The 26920-nt window shown below is 44.9% G+C and overlaps 1 protein-coding gene across 1 annotated transcript; it reads right to left on the reverse strand.

Annotated features, from left to right (window-relative positions):
* Positions 1-783: 783 nt before the first annotated feature.
* Positions 784-21052, reverse strand: LOC130403802 (transmembrane channel-like protein 3). Its single transcript, XM_056608292.1, has 23 exons — positions 20937-21052; positions 19660-19806; positions 15937-16012; positions 14529-14610; positions 13992-14098; positions 12696-12794; positions 11370-11512; positions 10766-10913; positions 10296-10339; positions 9608-9755; positions 8274-8383; positions 7921-7999; positions 7351-7662; positions 6550-6678; positions 6026-6093; positions 5303-5431; positions 4227-4337; positions 3938-4063; positions 3391-3469; positions 3256-3298; positions 2603-2873; positions 1495-2089; positions 784-1437 (listed from the first exon to the last, which is right to left on the reverse strand). The coding sequence occupies exons 1-23, from the start codon at positions 21050-21052 to the stop codon at positions 1021-1023; spliced, it is 3579 nt and encodes a 1192-aa protein (XP_056464267.1). The 3' UTR covers positions 784-1020.
* Positions 21053-26920: the final 5868 nt, after the last annotated feature.

Below are 26920 nucleotides of genomic sequence, written 5' to 3' on the forward strand. Positions count from 1 at the left end.
TGGGTACTGCTTGGATTTGTAGTACAAATGCCCCACACATCAAACCCAGTCTAGGTCAATATGTAGGAGGGGAGGACTAAAACATAACGACATGTTTATGAAGACAAACATATATAAATACATGCAACATGAAAACATATGCAAATACACCTAAGTACTAGATATAAATACTTTATGCAGTGGCCAACCATGACCCTTTTCACTTGACCTTCAGCAGTACTGAAGACAGACAGAAAATATTAAGCATCAATAATAAGAAGCAAATGCTGATTACAGTGCTCAGAGCAGTTGTTTCACAACATGCAAAGGCAGAAAGACTGTAATCGTTGGGCTGTGTGTTGTGTGTTGTTCCCATTTGTCCAGCTTGTGGTCAATGCCATGTGTAGTCCATGTTTTCTACAGCTCACCTTATTCAAATAACTCTGTCAAGTTAAAGCATAATCATAATTTTCAGTTCAGTCCGATAACGAATGAAACCTTCATTAGAGGTGAAACCCTATCTTAATACAAATCTGGCGTAAAACAATCTGGCGAGATCAGTCTGAACCACAAATGAAAACAATTACAAGGTTGGCAAATCAAGGTATTCCTCAACAATTATCATTCATATTCCCATCAAAGAAAAAACTGACCTAGAGGCAGCTTGACTTATCGCAGTCTCCCCTCCCTCCCTTTACACAAATGTGTACTAGTGACAAATCGATTTCTTGTTGAAATTTCTATCAGCATTATCGACCCATCCTCACCAAATCAGTCCAAACCAAAATTGATTAACATTTAATAGCATGATGTACAGATAAAATAAGCAAGGTAAGACCACACATCTCACGTGAACACATTGAATGTAATAATCAAATATTATATGTGGAGCGTTCTCTTACACACAACGACACTGAAGTTAAAATGTTACAAATATATACTTTGCGGTCTTAATTGATAATTACATCTTTGTAACACAATTTCTTGGTAAGCAAATATACATACTATTGCACAGACTTTTGCTAACCCTTTCCTTATCCCTCACACATTGGAGCAAACCAATTCATTGGACCTCGAGACGTTTAGATCGATGCTGGCCTTGGACTTCTTCTTAGCCAGCTTGCCCTGCCTGGCGTCAGACTTGAGATGGCGCTCCTTGTTGTGGATGACCTGGATGTACTGGTCGGTGCTGCTGTTCTGCTGGTCGCTGCTGGAGCCCAAGGAGGCGGAGTCAGACTCCGTCAGGGAGGGCTCCATCTTGGACCTGCTCTTGACCTTGGGCTTGACCTGGGGCTCCCCCACCCTGGCCACGCCGGAGGACTGCCCGAAGCGCCCGGGAGACTGGGCGGGGCGTCGGACGTGCGCCGCCGCCGGCTCCGCCCTCCTCCCGGCGGCATGCGAGCAGGCGTACGCCTCCAGCCCCTCCCAGTCTATCTCGTCCTCCTCCCCCTCCTCCTCCTCCTCCGCCCTGGCGTTCGCCCCCGCCTGCCCCGCCCCCCGCCTGCCCCGGGCCACGTGGGCGTCCTTCCCCATGGACACCTGGCTCTCCACGCGCTCGCCGATGTAGAAGCGCGCCGGCTGGTACAGGTCCGACAGGGACCGCGGGCGCCGGCCGTCCTGTCCCAGCAAGCCCTTCCTCTGCGCCTTCCTCCTGCCTTCCAGCCCCACCCCTGCCTCCTCCTCCTCCATCTCCTCCTCCTCCTCCTCCTCGCTCAGGTGGGGCTGCGAGGCCAGGGACCTCTGGGGCTGGAGGGGGGCGCGGGGGGCGTAGCGCTTGCCGCTGCGTGGGGGGGGGCACAGGTCCGAGGGTCCGTCGGCGCAGTAGTGGCGGGGGACGCGCGTGGCCGAGCGCAGCAGCTTCTTGCGCGCCTCGTGCTCGTTCAGGATGACGTAGCGCGTGGCCACGTGCGGCCGCCGGCCGGCGTAGCTGTGGGCCGTGACGACGCCCGCCGCCTCGGCTGGGAGCAGCGGCCGCGCCGTCTTCCTGTACAGCGGGTCCGAGTAGTGGACGTCGTCGGGGAAGCCGGGGGCGGGGTTGTAGGCCACGTGGCGGTACGACTTGGCCCGGCAGGAGCCGTTGGGGCCGCCGAGGAACGGGGCAGACTGCTGCCTGCTGGGAAAAAGAGAGTTTAGTTCAGTGAATGCTTTAGTGCTAAATGACTTAAAGGGGATTGCGAAGGCGTCTTAATCAAGGGTGGCTTTCAAATGGACTGCAGATGCTGGTACTTTTACTTTTTCGGGAGTCAGCAGTAACTTAGCTAGATATTGAGAGATTCAGGCTACAAAATGTGTTTTTAAAATAACTCCACACTGGTGTGCTTGATGCCATTGAACCGTTAAATGGGGTTAAATTACATCGTTCTTTTCTAAATTAAACTGCCAGGCTTTTCCTTTTTGTTCCGTCAACATGAATGGAAAAACTGTTCTGCTTTATCACAGAGTAGTGAGCTCCTCAATGAAGGAAAAAGACACAATAGACATCTAACAACAGGTTGCATTACGCCGTGTTATTTAACTGTTTCCCTTTTCTCAATACAGAACCAAAGGATTCAAAGAACCTTCAAGCAGCATTTTCAGATTGTATTCTTAAGACGCCACAGTAGTCCTTCTGTAATCATTCTACCTAGTTGGTGGATGGTCCGGTCTCTGCCTGTGCAACATTGGCACGGCTGGACTTCTGGAAGATCCAGCCACGCCTCCTGTGTTCAGCTCAGCCCTGGACACCGACTGGGTGATGGTGCTGATGCCGTTACCGCGGCGAACGGGCGACTGGAAGTTGGTGACGCTGCCGTTGTGCTGCGGCGATGAGTGGATGGAGGACTCGTGGCTCGTGACGTCGCTCTCCTGCTGGTCTGTCTTCTTATCGACGGCCACCTCTGGGGCTTGGAGCCTGGCTGAGCATGTCATAGGTCAAAGGTCAGTCGTTATTACAACCTTGCTTACATAATGTTAATAATATAAAAGTCATTGTCCAATGGACAAAGGCAGTTCCAAGATGCAGAGGTGTGTCAAATAATGTCTGAAGTCTATGTTTGTGAACAATGTTTCTGCTTGAATTAGAAAAAAGCGTTGATGTATTGCTAAATGCAATTATGCTTTAGGATTCACTTTAAGGTGTGGCTATCCTCGTAATGTGATGATATGCTATTATAATACAGGACTGTCTTGCACTTTATTTCCTCAGGTACAAGTACATTCAAGCCATTCACTCTATTAACAGCAAAGTGAATGTAAGCCATCCTCTGTCTCTGAGATGAAGTCATGAGTAAGCCCTACCTGCAGCCAACTGGAAGACTTTCTTCTTGTCATTTGACCGTTCCTAAAATCCAAGAGACCACAAGGTAAACACGTAGAGCAAAGATTTGTCGTAAAAGATGCTTCCAGGCCTCAAATCCTGTTTTACACACTCACTGTCTGGAGCTGCTGCCTCAGCTGGTTGTTGGTGAACTTGAGGGATCTTGCGATTGCCTGGAGGTAGTATATCAGCATGCTGGAATACACATTCAACAGTAGCCTGATGCACGATAAACAGGGGGGGTTTCTTTCGTCTTTGAAGTGTACACGAGTGGCCTTCTTTCTGTATGTCCCTCTTCATTTACTTATGTATCTGTGCATGTATGCTCAAACATGCATGTGTATGCGTGCGTATGTGTGTGTGTGTGTGTGTGTGTGTGTGTGTGTGTGTGTGTGTGTGTGTGTGTGTGTGTGTGTGTGTGTGTGTGTGTGTGTGTGTGTGTGTGCGTGTGTGTGTGTGCATGCGTAAGTGTGTCTGCGTGTCTGTGTATGCGTGTGACTGTGCATGTGTGTGTGTGTTTGTCTGTCTGAGTGTGCGTGTATGTGTATGTGTGTATGTGAGAGTGTGTGAATGTATGTGTGTATGTGTGTGTGTGTTTCTCTTTAGTGTGCATGTGTATGTGTGTGCCAGCTTGCATGCGAGTGTGCGGCGGTGTGGCCTCACAAGAGCAGCAGCAGCGCGGGCAGAGCCACAACAGGGCTGGTGATGTAACTCATCACTTTGCTGAACCACAGCGGGAAGTCACTGGCAATGGTGTCTGAAATGATGTCATAAATCTTCTCCTGGCCACTGTAACATGCAAGACACAGTAAACACAAACACACAACACTTACACACATTCTACTGCTGCACAGTACTAGGCTAGCCTATATTATTTACTATTTATTATCTATCTCTTTGTGCAAAATTAATAATTAATGAGTGGTTACAACACAACACATTGGGTTCTTACCTGAAAGGCCCACAATGCTGTGATGGTCTGTATCTCACGATGGCAAAGATAGTGGGAAGCATGCACAGGAACAGCATGAACAACAACATGGCTAGATAGAAGTTGTTTGATCTAAAAAAAGAAAATATTAAGAGTTACATAAATATAAATGGTTAAAATTAAATTAATTGTATTGTTTTAAATATGTTTTATGTGTGTTTGTGTATATGTAAATATCAATATAATATTGAGGCCAGTCTCCAATGTTTACAATAAGAAAAAATATAATTTTGTATAGTGCTAATCTTTAGAAAATAACTTATCTACCCTTCCCCTACATTCTGCTTGGGTTGTGTTTACTCTGATTTACACAATAAATCGGTCGATGTTGGACTGCGTTAACATGATTAGGATTTAACTTGTCAGTACAATGTATGGCTCCATTGCTCCCTGCCCTCAAGCAGAAGAGCATTACAGCGATACACGCAACACTCACTCAAAACAGAGATAGAGAGACAGAGAGAGGGAGGGAGGGAGGGAGTGGGAGAAAGAGAGCGGGAGGGAGAGAGAGAGAGAGCAATAGAGAGAGAGAGAGAGCGAGAGCGAGAGAGAGAGAGAGAGAGAGAGAGAGAGAGAGAGAGAGAGAGAGAGAGAGAGACTAATAGTAATATGCTGTTATGCTGTTATGTTCTTCCCCATCTGGGAGAGACTGATAAGACCCCGGGGAAACAGCCTTGTTACATAAATCTGAACCAGGCAAAGGACCATGGGCCCGGAAGCCCTTACCGTCAGTCAGCTGCATGAAATCATAGATATCGAGATTTTACAATTTAAGCAAATCACCGGATAATGAAATGGGAAGAGAATCACGCACGCACACAAACACCCACACACACAAACACCCACACACCCCCCCCCCCCCCCACACACACACACACATACAGAAACATATTCATCCTTTGTGAATGGTTCACCAAATAGGAAATTGATTCAGAATCGTTAAATTGTCTTTCTCTGCGTGTGTTTATTTGTTTTAGAGCTTCGTTTCATGATGTGTGCGTGTGCATGTGCAAGCGTGCGTGCGTGCATGTGTGAACCTGGAGGCCCGGAAGACTTGCTGATGGGGAACATTGCAGGTCAGAACCGCCCAGCTCCTCAGGTACATTAAGCCAATCAGCTTCATCACGTTAAAGGCAGGGAGACAAGGGGAGAAAAACGCCCCCATCCTAGAAAAAAGCGAGACACGTTAATGGTCACCCACGCACACAGGACAAACACAGATGCAGACAACACAGACAGGCAAACGCACAAACATACCCCCACACATTCGAGAAACAGATGCAGATGGATAAAAGGCTAAACAAAAACCCACACACAATTTCACACACTGTGGCACGCGGGGACACAGTCTGGCTACTTTGGCGGGGATACTTTGTGGGGACATTTCGTGAGGACATTCTTTGGGGTCGCTTGTGTGTTTCCTCATAAACCACATTAGAGCTAGCCACTCGGGGCGCCATATCATTACACTCATCACCCACCAGACGACATCTCGGAAATGAGTCGGGGGGGGGTGGGGGGGAGAGAGAAATACAACCTAGCTGAGCGTGCAGGAGTGTAATGGAGAGATTGCAGACAAGGCTAAAGTCAATTTACCCAGGGTCACTGCCTCTCGGCATGGCTACTCCTACTAATAGTGAGACAGGGCGTTCGGTATTGCACCGCTGGCAATAGCTGAAGCTCCTGCGCTACAGCTTTAGCGGAGATAGAATTGTGGCTGCATTCATTTCGTGAGGGAAAACCGTCAAAATCAGACTTACCAGATCATCCCCTGGTTGTAGATCAGGTGCAGGACATTCTCGGCTATTTTGAATTCTCCGTATTCAGGCTGAAGTTGAGTAAAAAGAAAAGGTGTTATCTGTGAGTGTCCTCATACTTCTAGGGGGCCAACGCTAAAGCCATGTGCTCCATTGAGATAAAGGAAATGTATTCCATTTAGAAATTGGCAGTTCTTCAAGGTTCTTAAAGAGGTCTGAGGTCTTACTCGGACTCTATCTTATGGATGGCTCCTGGCACCATCAGGGCTGCAGCCTGCCAGGATTGCTCTTCAAGAACTTTTGTCTGTATAATAAAGTTCTATAATATTTTCTTCACCAAAGTAACCTCTGTTTGAACTGGAAGACGGTCAATTGGCCTATTTTGACAGCATCGTGAACTGAGGGTTTGATGTGTGACCTTTTGGGTGGTGTAGTGTTCAAAGTGTGTTCTGTTGGGCGATGTAGTGTTTAATGTGTGATCTGTTGGGTAATGTACTGTTTTAATATCTAATCTGTTGGTCACTCACAAACTTGCTCTCCAGGTCCCAGCAGCAGCAGTCACTGAGGTAACGCACGACCAGACCACGGATGAAGTCGATCAGTAGGATGCTGGCCACCGTGAAGATCATGTCGATGATGGACAGCTTCAGCATCTCCTGTGTGGTGACGCGCGCGCGCGCACACACACACACACACACACACACACACACACACACACACACACACACACACACACACACACACACACACACACACACACACACACACACACACACACACACACACACACACACACACACACACACACGCGCGCGCGCAGACACAGACGCACGCACAACCATTTGTTCATGTACTTCTAAACTTGCTGGCGCGTGTGTCGTTTTTTTATTTACATTTCCAAGGAGCTGAGTTATAGCAATTGCCATGCTGCCCCCTACTGTTCATTGACTATATTACTTTCTTATTGCCTGATCACAACACATTTAACGCAGATGAAGGCTTAGCTGTTGTAAATGTTTTAGGTTGTAATACCAGAGAAATGCAAACATCATCAAACTTTAGTTTAGCGTCCACTATACCATCTTCGATATGACTTCTATATAAATTCTACCGTTTTTTTTTATAATTTCCAGGGTGTGAATGATGATTAAATGATGAAATGAGAAAAAGAGAGACAAGAGAGAGACAGACAAAGAGAGAGAGAGTGACAGACAGACAGACATACAGAAGGTGTGTGTCGGACAGCTAGGCAGACAGATAGGAGTGACTTACAGAGACTGATAGGTGATATAAACAGAGTGAGAAAGAGAGACAGAAAGAGAGATCACCTGTCCAACGTAGGTCTCCCAACAGGGGTCCTGCTGTGAGCGGGAGTTCTTCTCAAACAGAGCCGTGTGATTGGTCAAGGCCACCAGGACGTTCTTGCCAGCGCTGGCGTTGCTGAAGACGCTGCCCGCGTCCAGCGCCGTGGCGATGGTCGCCATGGTGGTTGTCGTCGTGGTCGTCGTGCTCATGCTGTCGTTCTTGATTCCAGAGAGATACATTTCTGAGACCAAGGTGGAAAGACTCTCCTCGTCTGGCTGGGAGATGGTGGCCAGGAAGGAGCTGGGGTCAGACCAGTTACCAGGAACCACCTGGATCTGGACACACACACACACACAGGCACAGGAACACACACACACACACACACACACACACACACACACACACACACACACACACACACACACACACACACACACACACACACACACACGCACACGCACACGCACAGTAGAGACGTTTGAAGTAATGGATGATGATTGGTCCCTTTGCATCAGTGAATGGCTCAACCGGTGTAATATAATACTGGTGGTGGTTCCTCACTCGCTAATACCAGTTGTGAGGGGCGTACTCACAGCAGAGCTCATGATGTTGACCTTGTCCAGCAGGGCGATGATTAGGCTGTACAGATTGCCCAGGTACAGCACCAGAACCCTGTGGACACACACTCAACTCACTTTTGCGTCCATAAACCTCTTCCCTTATGTTTATTCAATGGAGCCTCTTCACTAGATATAGCTGACTCTCTCTCTCTTTCTATCTCTCTCTTCGAGATAGAGTGGTAGAGATGGATATCAATATATATATTGAAACCATACACAGTACATGAAAAACAACAGCCTCCCTCATGTCTCTAAAGCTAGGTTGTCCTGTATGAAGGGTTACTGGTTGTCTGTATGACTCGGCCCAGTATGTGCTGGTGTTCCACCTGGCCAGCTGGAAGCGAAGGGATGTTCTTGGGTGGTACATCTCCAGCTGAGAGACCAGCTCAAATGCGGACGGAGCGATCATGGTGATCAGAGACACCACCACACTGACCTACAAGGAGAAAGGTAACACATTTAGAGGGGAATAGAAGTGACTGCCTTACTAGGAAAACTATCATTCCCATGTTTACCATCATGGTTGATGCTTACATGAAGATCCACGACATCTTATGGTATTTGTCTTTGTATGCACAAGTCAGTACAGTAATAATCTAAAGTACGGTCAGCAGTTTAGCTTCCTTCTGATTTCACACAAACATATGTTCTACCTGCTTCTTTCTTCTGTTTTCTGTTTTTATAACAGCTTAGCCAAACAGAAGAAGAGTTGAACGAATGTATCAGGACATCATATTCATGCAAATATTCAACAATATTTTGTTATTGAAAATAAAAAAAGGTCTTATAGACGTCTTTTAGATACAAACTGACTGGCTAATCATTCCTAGCCATGAGAGAACTACGAGTTATCATTTAGTGGGTTGTAGACCAGTAAACACTATTTCTGTGGAAGCAGATACACATAAGTTAAAGTTGGGGTTGCAAACATTTTCTTAGCTAAAATCTGGGACACGGGCCAAAAAGGGTTGGGAACCACTGCATTAACTCCTCTCGGGAGGCCAATGAAATGAGCGGCTGCCACGCACAGATGGCAGCGAACCCCAGCCAACCAATTACTCGTCTCCTCTGGCCTTACTGTAACTGCCTGGCTCCGCTTTCAGCTCCAGTCAGACAGCGCTGGCATCCAGCGTCTCCTAATCCCATTGTAAGGACAACTAACCCAATGAGCGGCGAGACAGGGTTCCGCCCACCACCGGCGACGCAAAGCACCAGTGTTGTCGTCCGGTCACTCAATCTCAACCCGAGACCTCAGCGCTCGAGTCCAAGTCCCCAAAATGGAGTCAGAGTCCAGTCCCCCTAACAACAATAACACAGCTGACAACATTTTTTATGGTGCTTATTGAGTCATGCGTTGACATACCAATATACATGCAAATAACCACCAATAAAACCAAATGTTGCATTTTATAACTAATAACTACCAGTCCTCATATCTGACATCTGAATCCAAATAAAATCAGTGCTACGGTCCACTCCAAAGTCATCCGAGGTTGAGATAGAGGCCCAATCCCATTTCTACCCCTTACCCCTTCCCCTTACCCCTCCCCCATGTTTTGAAGGGGTAAGGGGAAGGGGTAAGGGGAAGAAATGGGATTGGGCCTGTCAAGTCACGAGTCATTATAAACGGGGTAGGCTAGGTCCTACCACAGGACCTCACCTCATTCTTCTCCCACAGGGTGAGTTCCGGCTTCTCCTGCTCCAGCTTCTGGGAGCGGTCCACCACAAAGTAGATGATGTAGATGCTGCCCGCCAGCGACAGCAGCACCAGGATATTGGCCAGGATACGCAGGCTGATGAGGACTGCCCTGGGAGGGAGAAAAGGGTTGCGACGGTGGGCAGGGGTTACAGGGCATAGGCACCTGACTGCCCAACCAAAGCGTCTGCGACCGAACCCTGATGGCCAAATCTACCTGAAGGAATCATTTGGCAAGATGCCCTCAACCCTTACTGCCCCTTAAGTATAGGCATCTAAAAACAACGTTTTTAGGCGTTTTCTTCACGGTGAGGTCTTTCAATAAAGTATTGATTTGATACACAATGTAATTTCCTCAGATGTGCCATGTTGATGGTGATTTACGAACACAGACACACGCCGGCACTGCACCGTTGAGTAAGTGGATTGGATGGGAAGGCGTCTGAGGGGGCGTGCAACATGCCTAGATTGATGGTGCTTAAGGTGATTGGGTTTGGCAGTTTGTCCAGACAAGCATGCAGGTAGCATCCACTTTTGTTTGTCTTCCATTGTTTGTCTCTTCCCTTTAGCCAACCAGGGGCGCATCTGTAGTCAACTTACAACTTGTTTGTTATGTTTTAATATACAAGAAAAATAAACCAAAACCACATACAGGCTTGTATCTTTTTTCTTCTCCTGCTCCTCAACAATGGCTTCCTGTAGAGGGGTGGGGACAACATGTAAATGTCACAATAACTGTGTGAGACATATATGATCACATGCCCAGAGGATTCAGTTTGATTAATTAAAAAACAATCATAAATGGATGCGGGTTCTACATATGGCCTACTAACTTGAGTGTATTTGGTAAATAAAGATAGTACATCAACATCATTCATACCCATGTGGTTGCTTCATACAAATATCTTGTTATTAATTGTACATTTACGTGTCTTAAGACGCATAATTACATGCTTTTTCAGACCTTTGGCATGCGGACAATGCCTCCAACTCCAGTAGTGTGTGTGTGTGTTCAGCTGTTTAAATCTGTGTGTGTATGTCTGTGTTTGTGGGTGTGTGTGTGTGTTTTGACACCGAAGGGGCCTGAAGAGTCATTAAAGGAACACGTCTGTTTTCCCGAACCCTGATGTTGTTGACGATGGCGGCTCCTTTGCTCTCGGCCGCCTCCGGGTTCCCGATCAGGTAGTCCCAGGCGCAGAACACCCGCCAGCAGAAGGTGAAGTTCTCGTCCGAGGCGCTGGCCAGGCTCAGACGGGAGTTCTTTGCCATCCTGGGGGAAGCGTTGAAAACATCCCCCCCCCCACTCTTTAATCTGGTGTCAGGGTAATCTGTTGATTACTGAAAACAGTGAAATGAAAAATGCTCATTTGGATAACAGTTACTCGAATGTAGGGGGGGGGGGTGTCTATTGGTTAAGTGTTTGAGCCAAAAGGTTCTTGGTTCAATACCGAGGGTCCACGGTACACCTGCAGGCGTACATAAGAAATGGATAAATCCCTGTCAGCCAAAAGCGTCTGCTAAATGACTGAGTTTTTGCATTGTTGTTTAGTTGTTTTGTCATTTTACTTTTAACCGCTTATTTGATACCCTACAATTATTTTGCTACACAGCATCAACTACCGTATACAGTACTTTGTGTCTAGTTGGGATTAGAAGGTTTGACAAGTAAAATAGCAAACTGTGAAAACTCATAGAAAGATGGCAGAGAAGATGCTGGGAGGATTACTTTCTCAACAGGATGATGAAGCTGTAGGCGAAGACCGCCATGCCGACCAGGAAGTAGGCAAGAGGGAGGCGGTAGCCCGCACTGCCGATCTTCCTCACTCTGCCGTAGTAGCCGTAGAACAGCACCGAGTACTGCAGATAGCCCTGCAGTCCCAACACACACACACACACACACACACACACACACACACACACACACACACACACACACACACACACACACACACACACACACACACACACACACACACACACACACACACACACACACACGCACACACACATACACACACACATGGACACGCACACAGACGCACACACACATACACACACACACGGACACGCACACGCACGCTCACACAGAAACAAACACACACACACACACACACACACACACACACACAAACACACACACACACAATGATAATAGTGATCATAAAAGTGATTGAGTCGCCAGGTGGGAATGAAGAAAAATATAGCTGCAGAGCGTAAGCAGAAAATCGTTACAATTCCCACTGAACGGCAGTAAAACCACTCACAATATGGATTACCGTGTACATGACACCGGTGCTAGTCCCGACATGAGCCTCATTGTGGAGGTCATGAGAACAGCGAAGGGGATCGGGAAATAAACGGCCTGCTTAAAGGCCTGTAGAATGTTAAATAACAGCCTCTGGTGTCCATTTCAGCACCATGCAGCATTGATATAACAGTAAAAACATAAAGAGAGAGGAGAAAACCAAGTTAGATGGAGGCAGCGTTAGATCGAGAGAGACAGAGAAAGAGAAAAAAGAGAGAGACAGAGAGATAGATAGAGAGAGACACAGATATAGATAGTAAGAAGAGATAAAGAGAGAGAGCGATACAGATTGAAAGAGAGAGCAAGAGAGAATCAGAAAGAGTGAGATGGAGAGAGTCAGAAAGAGTGAGAAAGAAATAGAGAGAGATAGATAGAGAGATGGGGAGAGAGATTAAGAGAGAGACGTATAGATGGAGAGAGAGACGTATAGATGGAGAGAGAGACAGAGAGAAAGAGAGAGCGAGAGAGTCGACGAGTTAGATAGAGAGAGAAAGAGAGAGCGAGACAGAGAGAAAGAAAAAGCAAGAGAGATTTAAAGAGTGAGATAGAGAGAGCAAGACAGAGAGAGAAAGAGAGAGTCAGAGAGAGAGATAGAGAAAGAGAAAGATGGTAGAGAGAGAGAGATAGAGTGCGAGACAGGTGCAGGGAGAGACATAGAGAGAGACATAGACAGAGACAGAGACAGAGACCGACAGAGGGACAGAGTTGGACTGAGAAGGAGGGGGAGACAGACAAAGAGAGACTTGCCCCAAGAGACCAGATGGTGTCCAGATCCTGTGCTGAAGAGAACTGCTCCTTGGGGATGGTCTTACTTCTCGTCGTTCCAAACGGGGCCCCTGCCAGCAGCTACAGCCAGGGCCAACAAAACAGAACAGGAAATGTTGATTAACTTCAATGACCATCTATACATCTCTCTCTTAATCTCTCTCCCTATCTCTCTATCTATCTCTCTCTATTTGGAGTTGGGCTTTCTGTATATTTAACAGTTTTATTTAGTGGTAATAGGTCCTAAACAAAGTTTAAAGTCAGTGTGTTATTTTTCATATGCACAGTATAACAGAGTGGCACTCTGAACAATGAAAATCCTTTTGACAGGACAAGCGACAGATACGTAGAAGACTTTAGCCATAACCAAATAATTTAAAAGGGTCACAAATGAGGCCAATAATAGTTCCCACAAAAAAACAAACACACATAGGCAGGCATCACCGAACTGAATAATAACAGATATGGGGTGTCTCGTGGCTTTACCTGCCTCTCTACTCACATAGACTACACACCCTGCAGCGACACAGGTTGGATTTCCACCTGTAGCCATATTCTACATCCCTCTCTTTCAAACTGTTTAGCTGCTGTACAGAGATGCAAAAAAAACATAAAAGTACATCCAATCATTTAGCTGGGATGATGTTTTAGTTGCTTCAGTTTTATCTATACCTGTAAGGTAATGACCTGATCTGGAGGCATGAAGAGAGCAATGAAGGAGTTGTTATATAGTGGTTGGTTGAAAAGAGCGATAAAACATGGGAATGGGATTGGAAGATTGTGTGACAAGCGAGCAGCTGACCCATGTGGGGAGATATTGGGTCCTTGTTTCAGCAGCAGACATAAATTACTTTTATTCCGCTCTAACTACTTCTACTTCTCTGGCCTTTGAGGTGATACTCACGGGAGGCTAAAGGTGTAGGATAAACCATAAAAGCCTGCTCTGTCTTCAACGACCCAGCGATAGCTTTCATATCAGGCTTTCATATCACGATTGGGACAATTAATGAAGGCATGAAGTTTAACATTTAAGTAACATAATTTAATTACAGGTTTTGGGTAAATTTTCTATATTTATATCTATATATACATACATCTACAAACATCGATACCTATGTTTACAACTCTAAAATTTAAGTCTGTGGCTTTCAACACCCCATAGCAGACGTCGACACACAAACTGGCCTGCACGCACACGCACACGCACGCACCCACACACACACACACACACACACACAGTAGGGATGTTTGAAGTAATGGATGCTGATTGGTACTGACCTCTGGTAGGACGATGAAGGCCCCGGTCATGATGGTGAGGACGATGTTGATGCCAAACAGCCAGCGCAGGAAGATGAAGTAGGAGGCCACCCCGGAGCCAAAGTGACCTGACCAATGAGAGATCAAGCAGCACATTTAGGCGGGAAAATAGCTTTAGGTGTGGAATGTGGAGAATATCCTTTAGGCATTATATTAGAGAATAGTCAGGATATTTAAGAGTAAATGATTACATTTACATTTACATTCAGGGCATTTAGCAGACGCTTTAATCCAAAGCAAGTTACAATAAGCACATTTGTCAGAAGAAAGAGACACACTATATCAGTGTCGGTACAGCAAAGATATTCATAGAAACAAGTGCATTTTCAATTGTTCGGTTAATCCCTTCCCCGTATACAACAAAACTGGCTAGAAAAAGACGCTACACAATGCTAAATACTATGTTTAAGTACCAGCTTTGATGGGATTATGGGATCATCTTTAGGATAATGTAAAATGGCAACATAAATAAAGATGTGTTTGTTCTCTATATCTCACTTTCTATCTTCTTGATTCTCATCTCCCAGGGAATGAAGAGAACAACAATATTGTAGAGCAGTCTGGAAAGTTTCTTCAGCAGCTGTCCGGATAGATTCATCATTAATGGAGCAGAGATAGAGACATAACGGAATTATAGCAACCACATTTAGTTTCCCCTGCTTGTAAATCACAATTATTATTTATACAAAAACAATCATTATTGTAATTTAAACTCCTATTAACTCAACGCGGCCACTTCACGTTTTGAGAAGGTCCTCTACAATCCGTTCAAGTCAGCTGAACCAAATCATTTCTTATTTCAGTTAACCGGGACTTGATCTTTGTAATTAATAATTCATTGTCAGCTCGCTTGCAAAAAGTCAATTAATGCTAATGGTGCTTGAGCTGCCGCAGCCGGTGCTTCTGGAACATTTTAATTAAGGCGGGCCATAACAACAGGCGATAAATCTGCTCCCCACACTGCTGAACCACGCCGCTATCTTTCTGTGTGTGTGTGTGTGTGTGTGTGTGTGTGTGTGTGTGTGTGTGTGTGTGTGTGTGTGTGTGTGTGTGTGTGTGTGTGTGTGTGTGTGTGTGTGTGTGTGTGTGTGTGTGTGTGTGTGTGTGTGTGTGCGTCGGTCTGTCTGTCTGTGTGTCCGTCTGTGCAGGCACATGCATGTGTGTGTGTGTAGAAATGTGAATTGAAGAACAGAGAGAGCGTATGCATGATAAGTTGAGAGGAGGAAGAGAAAAAGAAAGAGGACGAGGAAGGTGAAGAATATGAATATCAACTGTGCGTGTTTGTGTGTGTGCGTGTCTCTGTGTGTGTGTTGATGTACACGCGTGTGTTTGTTTGTAAAATTAAGACAGCAGAGCAGACAGGTCAGTACCGCACTGCAGAAAAAGTACCAAAAAGCTCTGCTAAGGGAAAGGCTGATGGAGATTAATTTGAGACTGTAAACAGGCCGTAAACAAACAGATCGTAAACAAACGGGACGTGAACAAACAGGCTGTTTCTCACTGAGGCTATAGCTCCTACAGGAGAACAACAAGCTGGACCAGGAGTATGAAACTACCCATCATGGACCACATTAGGGAAACTAAAGTATAATTTTTTTCAATTATAAAGGAATGTAATCTAAAAAGATAATATGAAATAATATAAATTATATTGTTATCAGATTGTTGGAAAGGAAAGTATGGCTCGTTATAATACTAATAATATTATCAAAATTGAATAATTGAAAAAGATGACATTATGTTAAAAAATGTAACATAACAGCCTTTATTGTCAACAGGAGGTTTGATGCAGATTGAATTATGTGTGTAAGTGTGTTTGCGTGTGTGCATGCATGCGTATGTGTGTGTGTGTGCGTGCGTCTGTGTGTGCGTGTGTGTGTGTGATGTTTAGTAGCTGTGTACCTACATCAGCTCCTGCTGCCTGGTACCCTCTGGTCCGTGTCAGTCTGCCCTCGTACTTCAACACAATCTCCCGGGCTTGCCTGCCACATGCACCAGGGGGTAAGAAAGGTAAGGGTGTGGCCTGATGAAGGCCAGGGGTAGGGGTAGGTGTGGATATTGTACCGTCTGGAAATAGTTAAAGAGTGATAACCAACAACCGTGTTGTACCAAATAGACCTGCCAGTTATGGAAGTAAACACCCGTTTTAATTGTTTATTTAGTATTTCATTGAGTAAGTAAAGTATCACTTAAGAACCAACAATAGCCAAGATTATATGAATATGGTCAAACTTTCAAAGAGTGGAATGGGCTGTTGTTTTCTTTCTTTATAGTCGCAGCAACAGGGCAGCAACATGCCCTACTGATTCTGCAAAACAGTGGTTGTTTTCTTTTGCTAAAAGCTTGATTGGACCCTGGTGTGAATCCTTTATTTATAGCAGCGGACTGTTACAGATCTCTACAGACCTTGTATAACTTAATGGAGCACAACACCAACGATCAGTTCCACACACGGATCCTCAATAACAACTTATCTTAGCTCTTGTTAAACAAGGGAGAGAGAGAGAGAGAGAGAGACAGAGAGAGACAGAGAGAGACAGAGAGAGACAGAGAGAGACAGACAGACAGACAGACAGACAGACAGACAGACAGACAGACAGACAGACAGACAGACAGACAGACAGACAGACAGACAGACAGACAGACAGACAGACAGACAGACAGACAGACAGACAGACAGACAGACAGACAGACAGACAGACAGACAGACAGACAGACAGACAGACAGACAGACAGACAGACAGACAGACAGACAGACAGACAGACAGACAGACAGACAGACAGACAGACAGACAGACAGACAGACAGACAGACAGACAGACAGACAGACAGACAGACAGACAGACAGACAGACAGACAGACAGACAGACAGACAGACAGACAGACAGACAGACAGACAGACAGACAGACAGACAGACAGACAGACAGACAGACAGACAGACAGACAGACAGACAGACAGACAGACAGACAGACAGACAGACAGACAGACAGACAGACAGACAGACAGACAGACAGACAGACAGACAGACAGACAGACAGACAGACAGACAGACAGACAGACAGACAGACAGACAGACAGACAGACAGACAGACAGACAGACAGACAGACAGACAGACAGACAGACAGACAGACAGACAGACAGACAGACAGACAGACAGACAGACAGACAGACAGACAGACAGACAGACAGACAGACAGACAGACAGACAGACAGACAGACAGACAGACAGACAGACAGACAGACAGACAGACAGACAGACAGACAGACAGACAGACAGACAGACAGACAGACAGACAGACAGACAGAGAGAGAGAGAGAGAGAGAGAGAGAGAGAGAGAGAGAGAGAGAGAGAGAGGGTGTGTAGGTATGTGTGTGATGGACGGTGTAATTATCTTAGTGTGCCTGTGTCCGTGTCTGTGTTTGTATCCGTGTGTGTGTGTGAGTGTGTGTGTAGGTGTGTGTGGGATAGACAATGTGAATATCTGAGCGTGTCTGTATGTTTGTGTGTATGTATGTATCAGAGTGTGTGTGTGCGTAGCTGTGTGTTATAGAGGGTGCGAATATCTGAGCATTTCTGTATTTGTGTGTGTGTGTGTGTGTGTGTGTGTGTGTGTGTGTGTGTGTGTGTGTGTGTGTGTGTGTGTGTGTGTGTGTGTGTGTGTGTGTGTGTGTGTGTGTGTGTGTGTGTGTGTGTGTGTGTGTGTGTGTGTGTGCGTATGTCTGTTTGTGAGTGCTTAAGTATGTGTGGTGTGTGCTTGTTTATGAATCAGTGTGTTCAGTATGCGTACCAGAGTGTGTGTATATATGTATCAGTGTGTGCGTGTACATGCGTGCATGCTTGCATGAGCGCATGTGTGTTTTAGAAAGTTGGTGGGATGGGCCTTAATAAATGAATGACCGCTTCTGAACTGCGAAATATACGAGGCGTCTCAGTGGGAGTAATCACAGGCACTGAGCCAGAGATTACCGAGGGGTGTTAAAAGCAAGGGGCGGTGCCCCCGCCCGCGATAAGGGCAATAAAACCGTGCAGCAATAACAAGCCCCCACATAAAACCTGGTCTGCATCAGCTCTCCATCCTCACTCCTCCCCCTGCACCTCCTCTTCTCTCTCCTCCTCCTTCTCTGGCCCTCCCTCCCTCTGACTCTTCATCCCTCGTTTCCTCTGATTCTCTCAGACATTGTTAGGCTCTCTCTCTGTTCTCTTTTCAATCCATTTATCGCTCTCTCCTCTCCTCTCTTCGTCCATCTCTTCTCCCCTCTAACTTGCTTGATTTGACTGTCTTTATCTCTCTCTCTCTCTCTCTCTCTCTCTCTCTCTCTTCTCCTCTCTAACTTGCTTAATTGAACTATATCTCTCTCTCTCTCCCTCTCTTCATCCCCTTCTTCAACTCTCTCCTGCTCTCTCTCTCTCTCTCTCTCTCTCTCTCTCTCTCTCTCTCTCTCTCTCTCTCTCTCTCTCTCTCTCTCTCTCTCTCTCTCTTCTCCTCTCTAACTTGCTTAATTGAACTATATCTCTCTCTCTCTCCCTCTCTTCATCCCCTTCTTCAACTCTCTCCTGCTCTCCCTCTCTCTCTCCTGCTCTCCCTCTCTCTCTCTCTCTCTCTCTCTCTCTCTCTCTCTCTCTTGACCATGTGCTCTCCCTTTGTCTGGTGCAGTCTTTTCTAATGAAGAAACACATTATTTAAGCCGATTTGTAGTCAAGCCATTTGCTATTCACATTACGGTAAGTACGTCCATATGCGTTCAACAATTCAATCTTCCATGCACCGCATCAATTGAGGCCAACCTGATTCACAGTTAATAGATAAGGCATTCCCAGATGTTGGAACACAGCAGGAGACAGAGGCAATGGGATAACTACCCACTAACAGCTGGATATGGGTTAAAGGGCTCGCATCATTAGAGCAACGAGACAGGGGATAAATGTTCATCCCTGGTTTGTTTTAAGCAGCCAGTTTCCACTCAACCCGACACCAACCCAGTCATAGTTGCGCAACAACATTATAATACCTTGTATTATATATTATGCGTTGTAGCTCACATTAGGACTCTTAACAGCTGTAGAGTACTGGTTGCATGAGAATAGCATAGCCTAAATAGACCCCAGTGTGTACTAATGCTTCTATCCCTACTCGGTCAGAGAGTAAAGATGGCTGGGATGGGGTCTAGTTAGGATGATATACAGTAACACTGGCAGACCTTTCAACAATGCTATGATCCTCCTTATGTTTGTCAGGCTGTGGGTGGACACACTACAAAGTGAAAGCATGGTCATTAACCATTGCAGTCTTTCTGGATTTGATGGTTTGTGTGTGTGCGTGTGTGCGTGTGTGCGTGTGTGCGTGTGTGCGTGCGTGCGTGCGTGCGTGCGTGCGTGCGTGCGTGCGTGCGTGCGTGCGTGCGTGCGTGCGTGCGTGCGTGCGTGCGTGCGTGCGTGCGTGCGTGCGTGCGTGCGTGCGTGCGTGCGTGCGTGCGTGCGTGCGTGCGTGCGTGCGTGCGTGTGGGGGTGTGGGGGAGAGGAGACAAAGTGCCTGAGGCAAGAGACCAATCAGAGAAAAGGTCATTAAGATTAAGAACAAACAAATTGATGAATGAAGAAAGACGTGTGTATTATCATGATGTGTACTTGAGCACTTTGAGCTTGCGTCTCATTGGCCAGGGCCGGGTGCGGATGTTGGCGATGATCTCCTTCTGGTACTGGATGTTCTGGAACATCTCCTCCGGGTCGTTGCTGTCCACGCGCCCATCCTCTTTGTCCTCATCGTCCGAAGAGCTACAGGATAGGCAAGGATACGCACACACGCACACGCACACACACACACACACACACACACACACACACACACACACACACACACACACACCGGAAACCACTGCATTTCTTACAGTGTTTTCGCAGTACATTTTACAACTAAATGCCGCATTGTTAGTTAAGCATTGCCCGGTTCGCGTCTCTTCTCTCTGATCAACGTGTGGATTAAATGTCAGTGTAATGGTGTTTTCAATTGATTCGTCGACCTGTGATCGAAGGCTGTGGCTATAGGCTTCGGCACAGAACAGATGTATGTAATCTGTTTGACGGGTATACATTCTGGTGGACTAGGATTATTTTTTTCAAGTTATTGTTTAAAATTCTGTAACTCAATGTTGAACATTCAAATTACATTCACTCATGAATCACAACATCTCGTTAGTTAACCTTTCGTTAGTTTAATGGCAATGCAAACATTGAGGTTTTAATTTGTTCAAAACCAGTTTTGAAAAAAATAATGTTTTCGTTTTTTTGGTCTAATAGATATATACTAAATCGAAATGAATCAAAAATAAAAATACATATACTGGAGAATAACTTGAACTATCTGTGGTAATCTTGAGAACAGCAGTTTGGAAACAGGTTACAAAAACCTACAGAGGGATGAGTGTAGGCGATTCTTAAAGAAAGTGGCCATTTTGTGGCCATTTTGATATACGTTATCACTTTGACCACTTAAAGCAACTTAAAAGATACAATACCTACTCACACACACATTAAACAACTGACAACCAATGTGAGCATCATAGGTTGAAGCATGGGCACATCACGACAAGAAAGATACGATGGAGGTATTGATCAAATCCGCATTGCAAATCCTTGGAAAAGGAGCCTGAGGAAAAAACATCAACCCTCCAACTGCCCCAAATAACATTAGGCAAACACTTTTCTCCCGAACAATTTAGCACTTTTTAAACGTGCATTGTTTAGCCATTTTTTCCAAAGATGTCCACAGGTAGACTATCGACATTGGGATTTGAACCCAAATCCTACCTTAAGCACCAGTCTATGCCTCCCTACTTAAGTTAAACACAGGCACTCACTCTTTCATTCACTCACTCATTCATTCATTCACTCACTCACTCACTCACCCGTGCTGTTGGTCCTGGTAGTGGGAGTAGATCCTCCTGGAGTTCTTCCTCACACTCTTGTGTCTCCTGGCGGTGGCCCTACCGATCGTCGCCACTGGCTGGGACCCCCCGCTCATCCTGAGATCCCCTCAAAGTCTGTGTGTGTGTTCACTGTCTCACCATCTCTATCCACTGTTCCATTTAGTTGCCCTGTTGCTAGTGTGAGTGTGCGTCTGTGTGTGTGTGTTCACTGTCTCACCATCTCTATCCACTGTTCCATTTAGTTGCCCTGTTGCTAGTGTGAGTGTGCGTCTCTGTGTGTGTGTGTTTGTGTGTTAGTGTATGTGTGTGAGCTTCCCTCTCCCTCTACCGGCAAACTAACTGGTCTGACAGAGGGTACAGTGAGTGTGTCTTCAGGAAAAAGTGAGGTGTGTGTGTTTGAGGGTGTGTGTGTGTGTGTGTACCTGCTGCTGGCCACTCATTGGTGCATCCCCACACATCACAGCGGTCCTGGATGGGACGCACGCCGGCTTCACTCCAATCACAGCCTGACCGACCTCTTAAAGGCACAGCCCCAGGGAGCCCCGAGGACTGGCAATCTGCTGCAGGCGTCCACACACACACACACACACACACACACACACACACACACACACACACACACACACACACACACACACACACACACACACACACACACACACACACACACACACACACACACACACCCGCACACACACACACACACACACACACACACACACACACACACACACACACACACACACTTGTACGCGCACAAACACACACACACACACACACACACACGTACGCGCACACACATACTCACACACACGTACGCGCACACACACACACACACACACACACACACACACACACACACACACACACACACACACACACACACACACACACACACACACACACACACACAATCTTTTCTGAATTTGGATATTTAAATCATGACTTTAACAGGAACGGTCAGGTCGTCTTCAATTTTATTCTGATATTTTATTGTGAATTCTATTTACTTTCGGATCCACAGACTCTACAAATATCTACAAACCTCGCCACCAACAACGGATTATATTGTCATACTGATTTGACAATATGATCCGTGGTGGTGGTGCACATAGTGCACGACCAAACTCCATCAAGAAAATACAATAACCTCCAGGTTTTATCGGGACAAGGCATCATATTTAACAAAGTTTATTGAACAACACCTGCATTGTGCACTTTTATGTGTTCAACCTTAGGGTGTGATGAAAAATACATCCCATCAAACGTAAAAAAGAAGCATCCGTTGGCAGGGGGACGCGTGTCTTTCCTGGACTGCAGAGGAAGTACAGCCCATAATATGATAATGTACCATATGTTCTGTTCTGGGGACTGGCTCTAGGCAGGACATGACCATACCAGAGGAATAATTACAGCTGAACGACCGGCAGACATCAGGATGTGTAAACTAAGGTCTGCTGGAGCAGACCAGAGGATGGTCAGAGAACAGAGGTCTTTAAACTACAAGGAATATTGGAGGAGCTGTTCTTTGTTACCATATCATCACTGACAGAAGCAGTTCTGAAAATAATTACACACAAATGAATGAAAGCATGAATAGATGAGTAGACAACAGTCTCAACAAATACATTTCTTAGACTATATGTCCTTTTTAAATCCAATGCCAAAAATGACTTATATTATCCATGGCCTCTAACTATTAAGAATGAAAATAATAATAGTATTACACAGTCTGCTGCGCACACACACCTATGACGGTCAGTTCCAATACAATCCAGAATCTAAAATCTTCCAGCACCCCAGATTATTGGCTCATGCACTAATGGTGTTTCTTCACATGATAGCAGCATTTCAGCAGCTCCCCAATGAACCAATAATGTCCCACGTGTCTATAAGCAATACAGTACAGATAATCGCCATGTAGATAGGAGAGGCTCCTATTGGATTACCAGAAGGAGACGCTATCAGTCAGATACTGCAGCTTCCTCTTATCAATACACAGTGATTCGATTATGCGGAGCTTTGATTGTTCGTCGAGTGATCTGTCGTCCACCGGCTTCCAGGGGCTGTAAACTGAGACTCTCTGAGCATCGCAGTGATGATGACGATTTTACCTCGCAGAAGGGCTCTTACGTTATGCATTTTCTATTTGCTAACTTTATTCTCTTTACTTCCTGTTAAAATACAACAAATTTCCCATCAACGAAAACATCATGCTACCTATGTATCTGCCTATACAAACTGTTTGTCCCAAATACTATTCGATTGATATTAAAAACTACTGTTTTTTAAAGTCATGTCAATGAATAAACGATTAGGGCTTGATGTCTGCCTTTCTCCCTGCCTTTAACTATCTAATTATTTGGCTAACACTAATCCACAAGAGACTTCAGGTGAATTCAGACCCATCTGATTAAAGGGCCGGTGGGAGCAGGCTGGGGACATGGATGGGACATTATTTTTCTGTATTCAACAAACAAACTTAACCCCACCTGGGGTTAAGTTTGTTTGTTGAATACAGAAAAATAATGTTTGTCAAATCAATACAATCCAGAATGTATGTCCTCTAGTGTTGTTGTTCTGTAATGCAATCCTTTCTTTTTTTGTGTCTAAAAAAGGACAACACATCTAATTTCTACAGCACCTAAGGGGACATTTTATCGGCAGAGGATGAATTGATTGAAAGCTAATGCATCCATCAGCGACACTTTTATCAAATCACATTCATGACGCAAATGCATTTTGGGAGCATGAATCATGCAGGTATCCATCTTATAAAAATAGATCCTAATTTTGAGTGGTGAAAATGTGATTTCATATTGCTCCTGCTACTCAACCTGTTACTTGATATGGGGGAGAGGGAAACACATATCAATAGAAAGTAGACCATTTGTCACTTTTCACAAGGTTAGACACAGTTAGTCAGGGGAATGATTCTCTATGCAGATGTATATGGGAAAAGTACCAAAAATAACAATTAACAAAAAGAACCATATTTAATTGCACCTTCCATCTTCATACTGTGTTTCGCAAGTGCTTTGTGTTTTTTTTTCATGTGATAATGTATGTCTTTTTATGAGACACAATACCATAATGACAACACATTTTGTCTCACGTTACCATATTTTAAAGCTTAAGGCATAAACAAATATGCAGTCGACACAAATATGGGACATCATAAATATTCATGTTCATCTGTCAGATACTTAAAGAAGATGCATGATTCATAAACGAACCCAGACGGCAAATTGGTAGATGCTGCACATTTGTAAACACAGACAATAAAGATAATGATAATGCATGATACAAAATGGGGATTCGCTGTCGACTGAATGTTATAAGATCTGTAAGGAAAGTAGTGATTATATAGCTTTGTTTGCGTGAATAACTTCCATATTAGGCTTTGAAATCCTTCCGTTTAGGCTACGCTGTAATCAAACCTGTGATTACTGATGCGCAGGAACAATAGAGCTTAGGACGCCCCCTCGTGGTGAAGTGGCTGCAGTTACCCACAAATTAAATTATTTTGATTCTCTGAACAACTCCAACAAAGCCACCATGTGTTCAGTTAGGTCACGTTTTCTATCTCTCACAATTTGCAGCAAATAGGCATCAATACAGGCAATGTACTAATGTATCAGGAAAGAAGACATCGTATGTTATGATCTCTTGCTAAATGACATTGAAAATACGTGTCGGCACCCTCAAACAACTTAAAATAACTATGCTTTGTGCTTTTTGCTTTCTATCTTAAGAAACACACATTTAGACCTGATACCGATTACTAATTATAGATCAAACATGCCCTACCAACCCTTAACTGATGATTGAGGGCGAAGTGGACGCGCAGTGAGTGAGGCGAGCATATTGTTGCCATGTAGCATTAATTTACCATTTAAAAGCCTTTTCAAGTCAAAGTGACTTTTTAGTTGAGTTAAAGGCAGTGGAATGGTGATTTCAAAGTGAGTAATTTGATAGGTTGTGGAGATTGATGATTGATTGATTGATTTGTTGATTGAGAAGCATACCAAAGTAGCCTAATAATAATCATTATTATTTTTGTGGCCAAATGGAGGATTGTCAGTGAATCTTTGCTTCTTGTTGTGAAAGCATGAGTTGTTAAATGCATTCTGACCATAACCATAAGCCCTATAAGATGTTGCATATGCATGGTTGCATTGCTAGCATACGTCTAGAGACCAACAGTATGTCTAATCCATAATAGCGTTACAAAATTCAAAGCAATTTTAAACGTCAGCTTTCACTTAATCAGCTCTTCTCTCTAAATATGACAACTTATTCCATTCCATCTCTAAAATGCTGTACAGCCCCCCCCCCCCCCCCCCCCCCCACTCTTCTGGGAGCAGTTCATTAGACAATCTGCAAGTCCAAATAGGCCTATGCTGAATGTCTACTCAAATGGCCAGACTGTAAACGATTTGATCAGTCTGCAGAAATAACACCAGCAGTGGGGGATACTATTTAAAGTCCTGTGTAGGGTCTATTGTTCTGGAGGGATTTTCTATTGGAGCTCTACCCGTGTAACTGGGGCTTCATGGGACATCATGCCCTTCTGTGGAACGGCCAACTGTTTTAATGGGTGCAGAAGCTGCTTGTTCAGCTTGTGTGTCCCCTATTCTGTGTGGGTTATTACTGTTAGCCTGCATGCACACTTGATTCTATTCCACCGGCTCAAACTCTATTAACTATAATGCGTGTATAAAAGGGCCGGTAAGTCTCTTGATCTCTCACGAGTAGGCCTGACAAATTAGTTAATTCCAGCAACACATATGTACCTTAATAAATCCTGCTTGAGCCAGCCAGCTTAAAAGTCAAATTTTGGAATAAGTGTGTGTGTGTGTGTGTGTGTGTGTGTGTGTGTGTGTGTGTGTGTGTGTGTGTGTGTGTGTGTGTGTGTGTGTGTGTGTGTGTGTGTGTGTGTGTGTGTGTGTGTGTGTGTGTGTGTGTGTGTGTGTGTGTGTGTGTGTGTGTGTGTGTGTGTGTGTGTGTGTCCTATCGCTCAGTTCTGTGTGAGGAGGACCCCAGACCACTAGATGGCAGCAGAGTTAGTAATATAACCTTGTTTATTCTTAATGTGTACATTGCGAAAGTATTTATGACATTAACCTGATCTGGAAAGGAAATGAACAAATATATTTATTTAAGTTATGATTATTACAATATGTAACAAGCAGCCCCCTTATGATTATTTTAATGACAATAATAAGACCCTTTAAACATATTTTTCTTAATTTAATAATGATGTATTATCATTAGTAATATTATGAGTATTATTTCATAATTTCTTCACCATCATTATGCCTTTTGGATAAAAAAAAGTGGTCACTTGAGAAAGAGAGTTAAACCACCCAAATTATATCCTAACAACATCGTGCCTGTAACCAGCCCTGACTGGGCGGGCGGCAGCGTCTTCAGACACATCGGCTTTGCTGTCGCCTCCGCAGCTTTCTGACATGAAAGAGCCGTCTTTGAGGAGGGGAGCCAGTGAACTTGATGTGAACTCTGCCTCTCTGGCATTTCCCAGGGGCACATTATAGAAAAAAGAAACATTCAAAGGGGGATAAACATAATAGTGTGACATGGGTTTGTGACAAGATGGGCCAAAACCATTTCAGCTGGTTTGTGTTCATCAGTGAATTTGGAGGGAGAAAGGCATCTATTTTAACATCCTTTGGCCACTTTACTCTGTTTTGGCAAATTGCCTCTCTCTCTCTCTCTCTCTCTCTCTCTCTCTCTCTCTCTCTCTCTCTCTCTCTCTCTCTCTCTCTCTCTCTCTCTCTCTCTCTCTCTCTCTCTCTCTCTCTCTCTCTCTCTCTCTCTCTCTCTCTCTCTCTCTCTCTCTCTCTCTCTCTCTCTCTCTCTCTCTCTGACAGCTAGCAAGCTAGCAGTGGATTATGTCTTCTGTGGTACAGTAGGGGAGTTGCCCTTAAGGGTGGCAGTTC

Source organism: Gadus chalcogrammus, chromosome 14 (assembly GCF_026213295.1).
Source record: "Gadus chalcogrammus isolate NIFS_2021 chromosome 14, NIFS_Gcha_1.0, whole genome shotgun sequence".
NCBI classification, from domain to species: Eukaryota; Metazoa; Chordata; class Actinopteri; order Gadiformes; family Gadidae; genus Gadus; species Gadus chalcogrammus.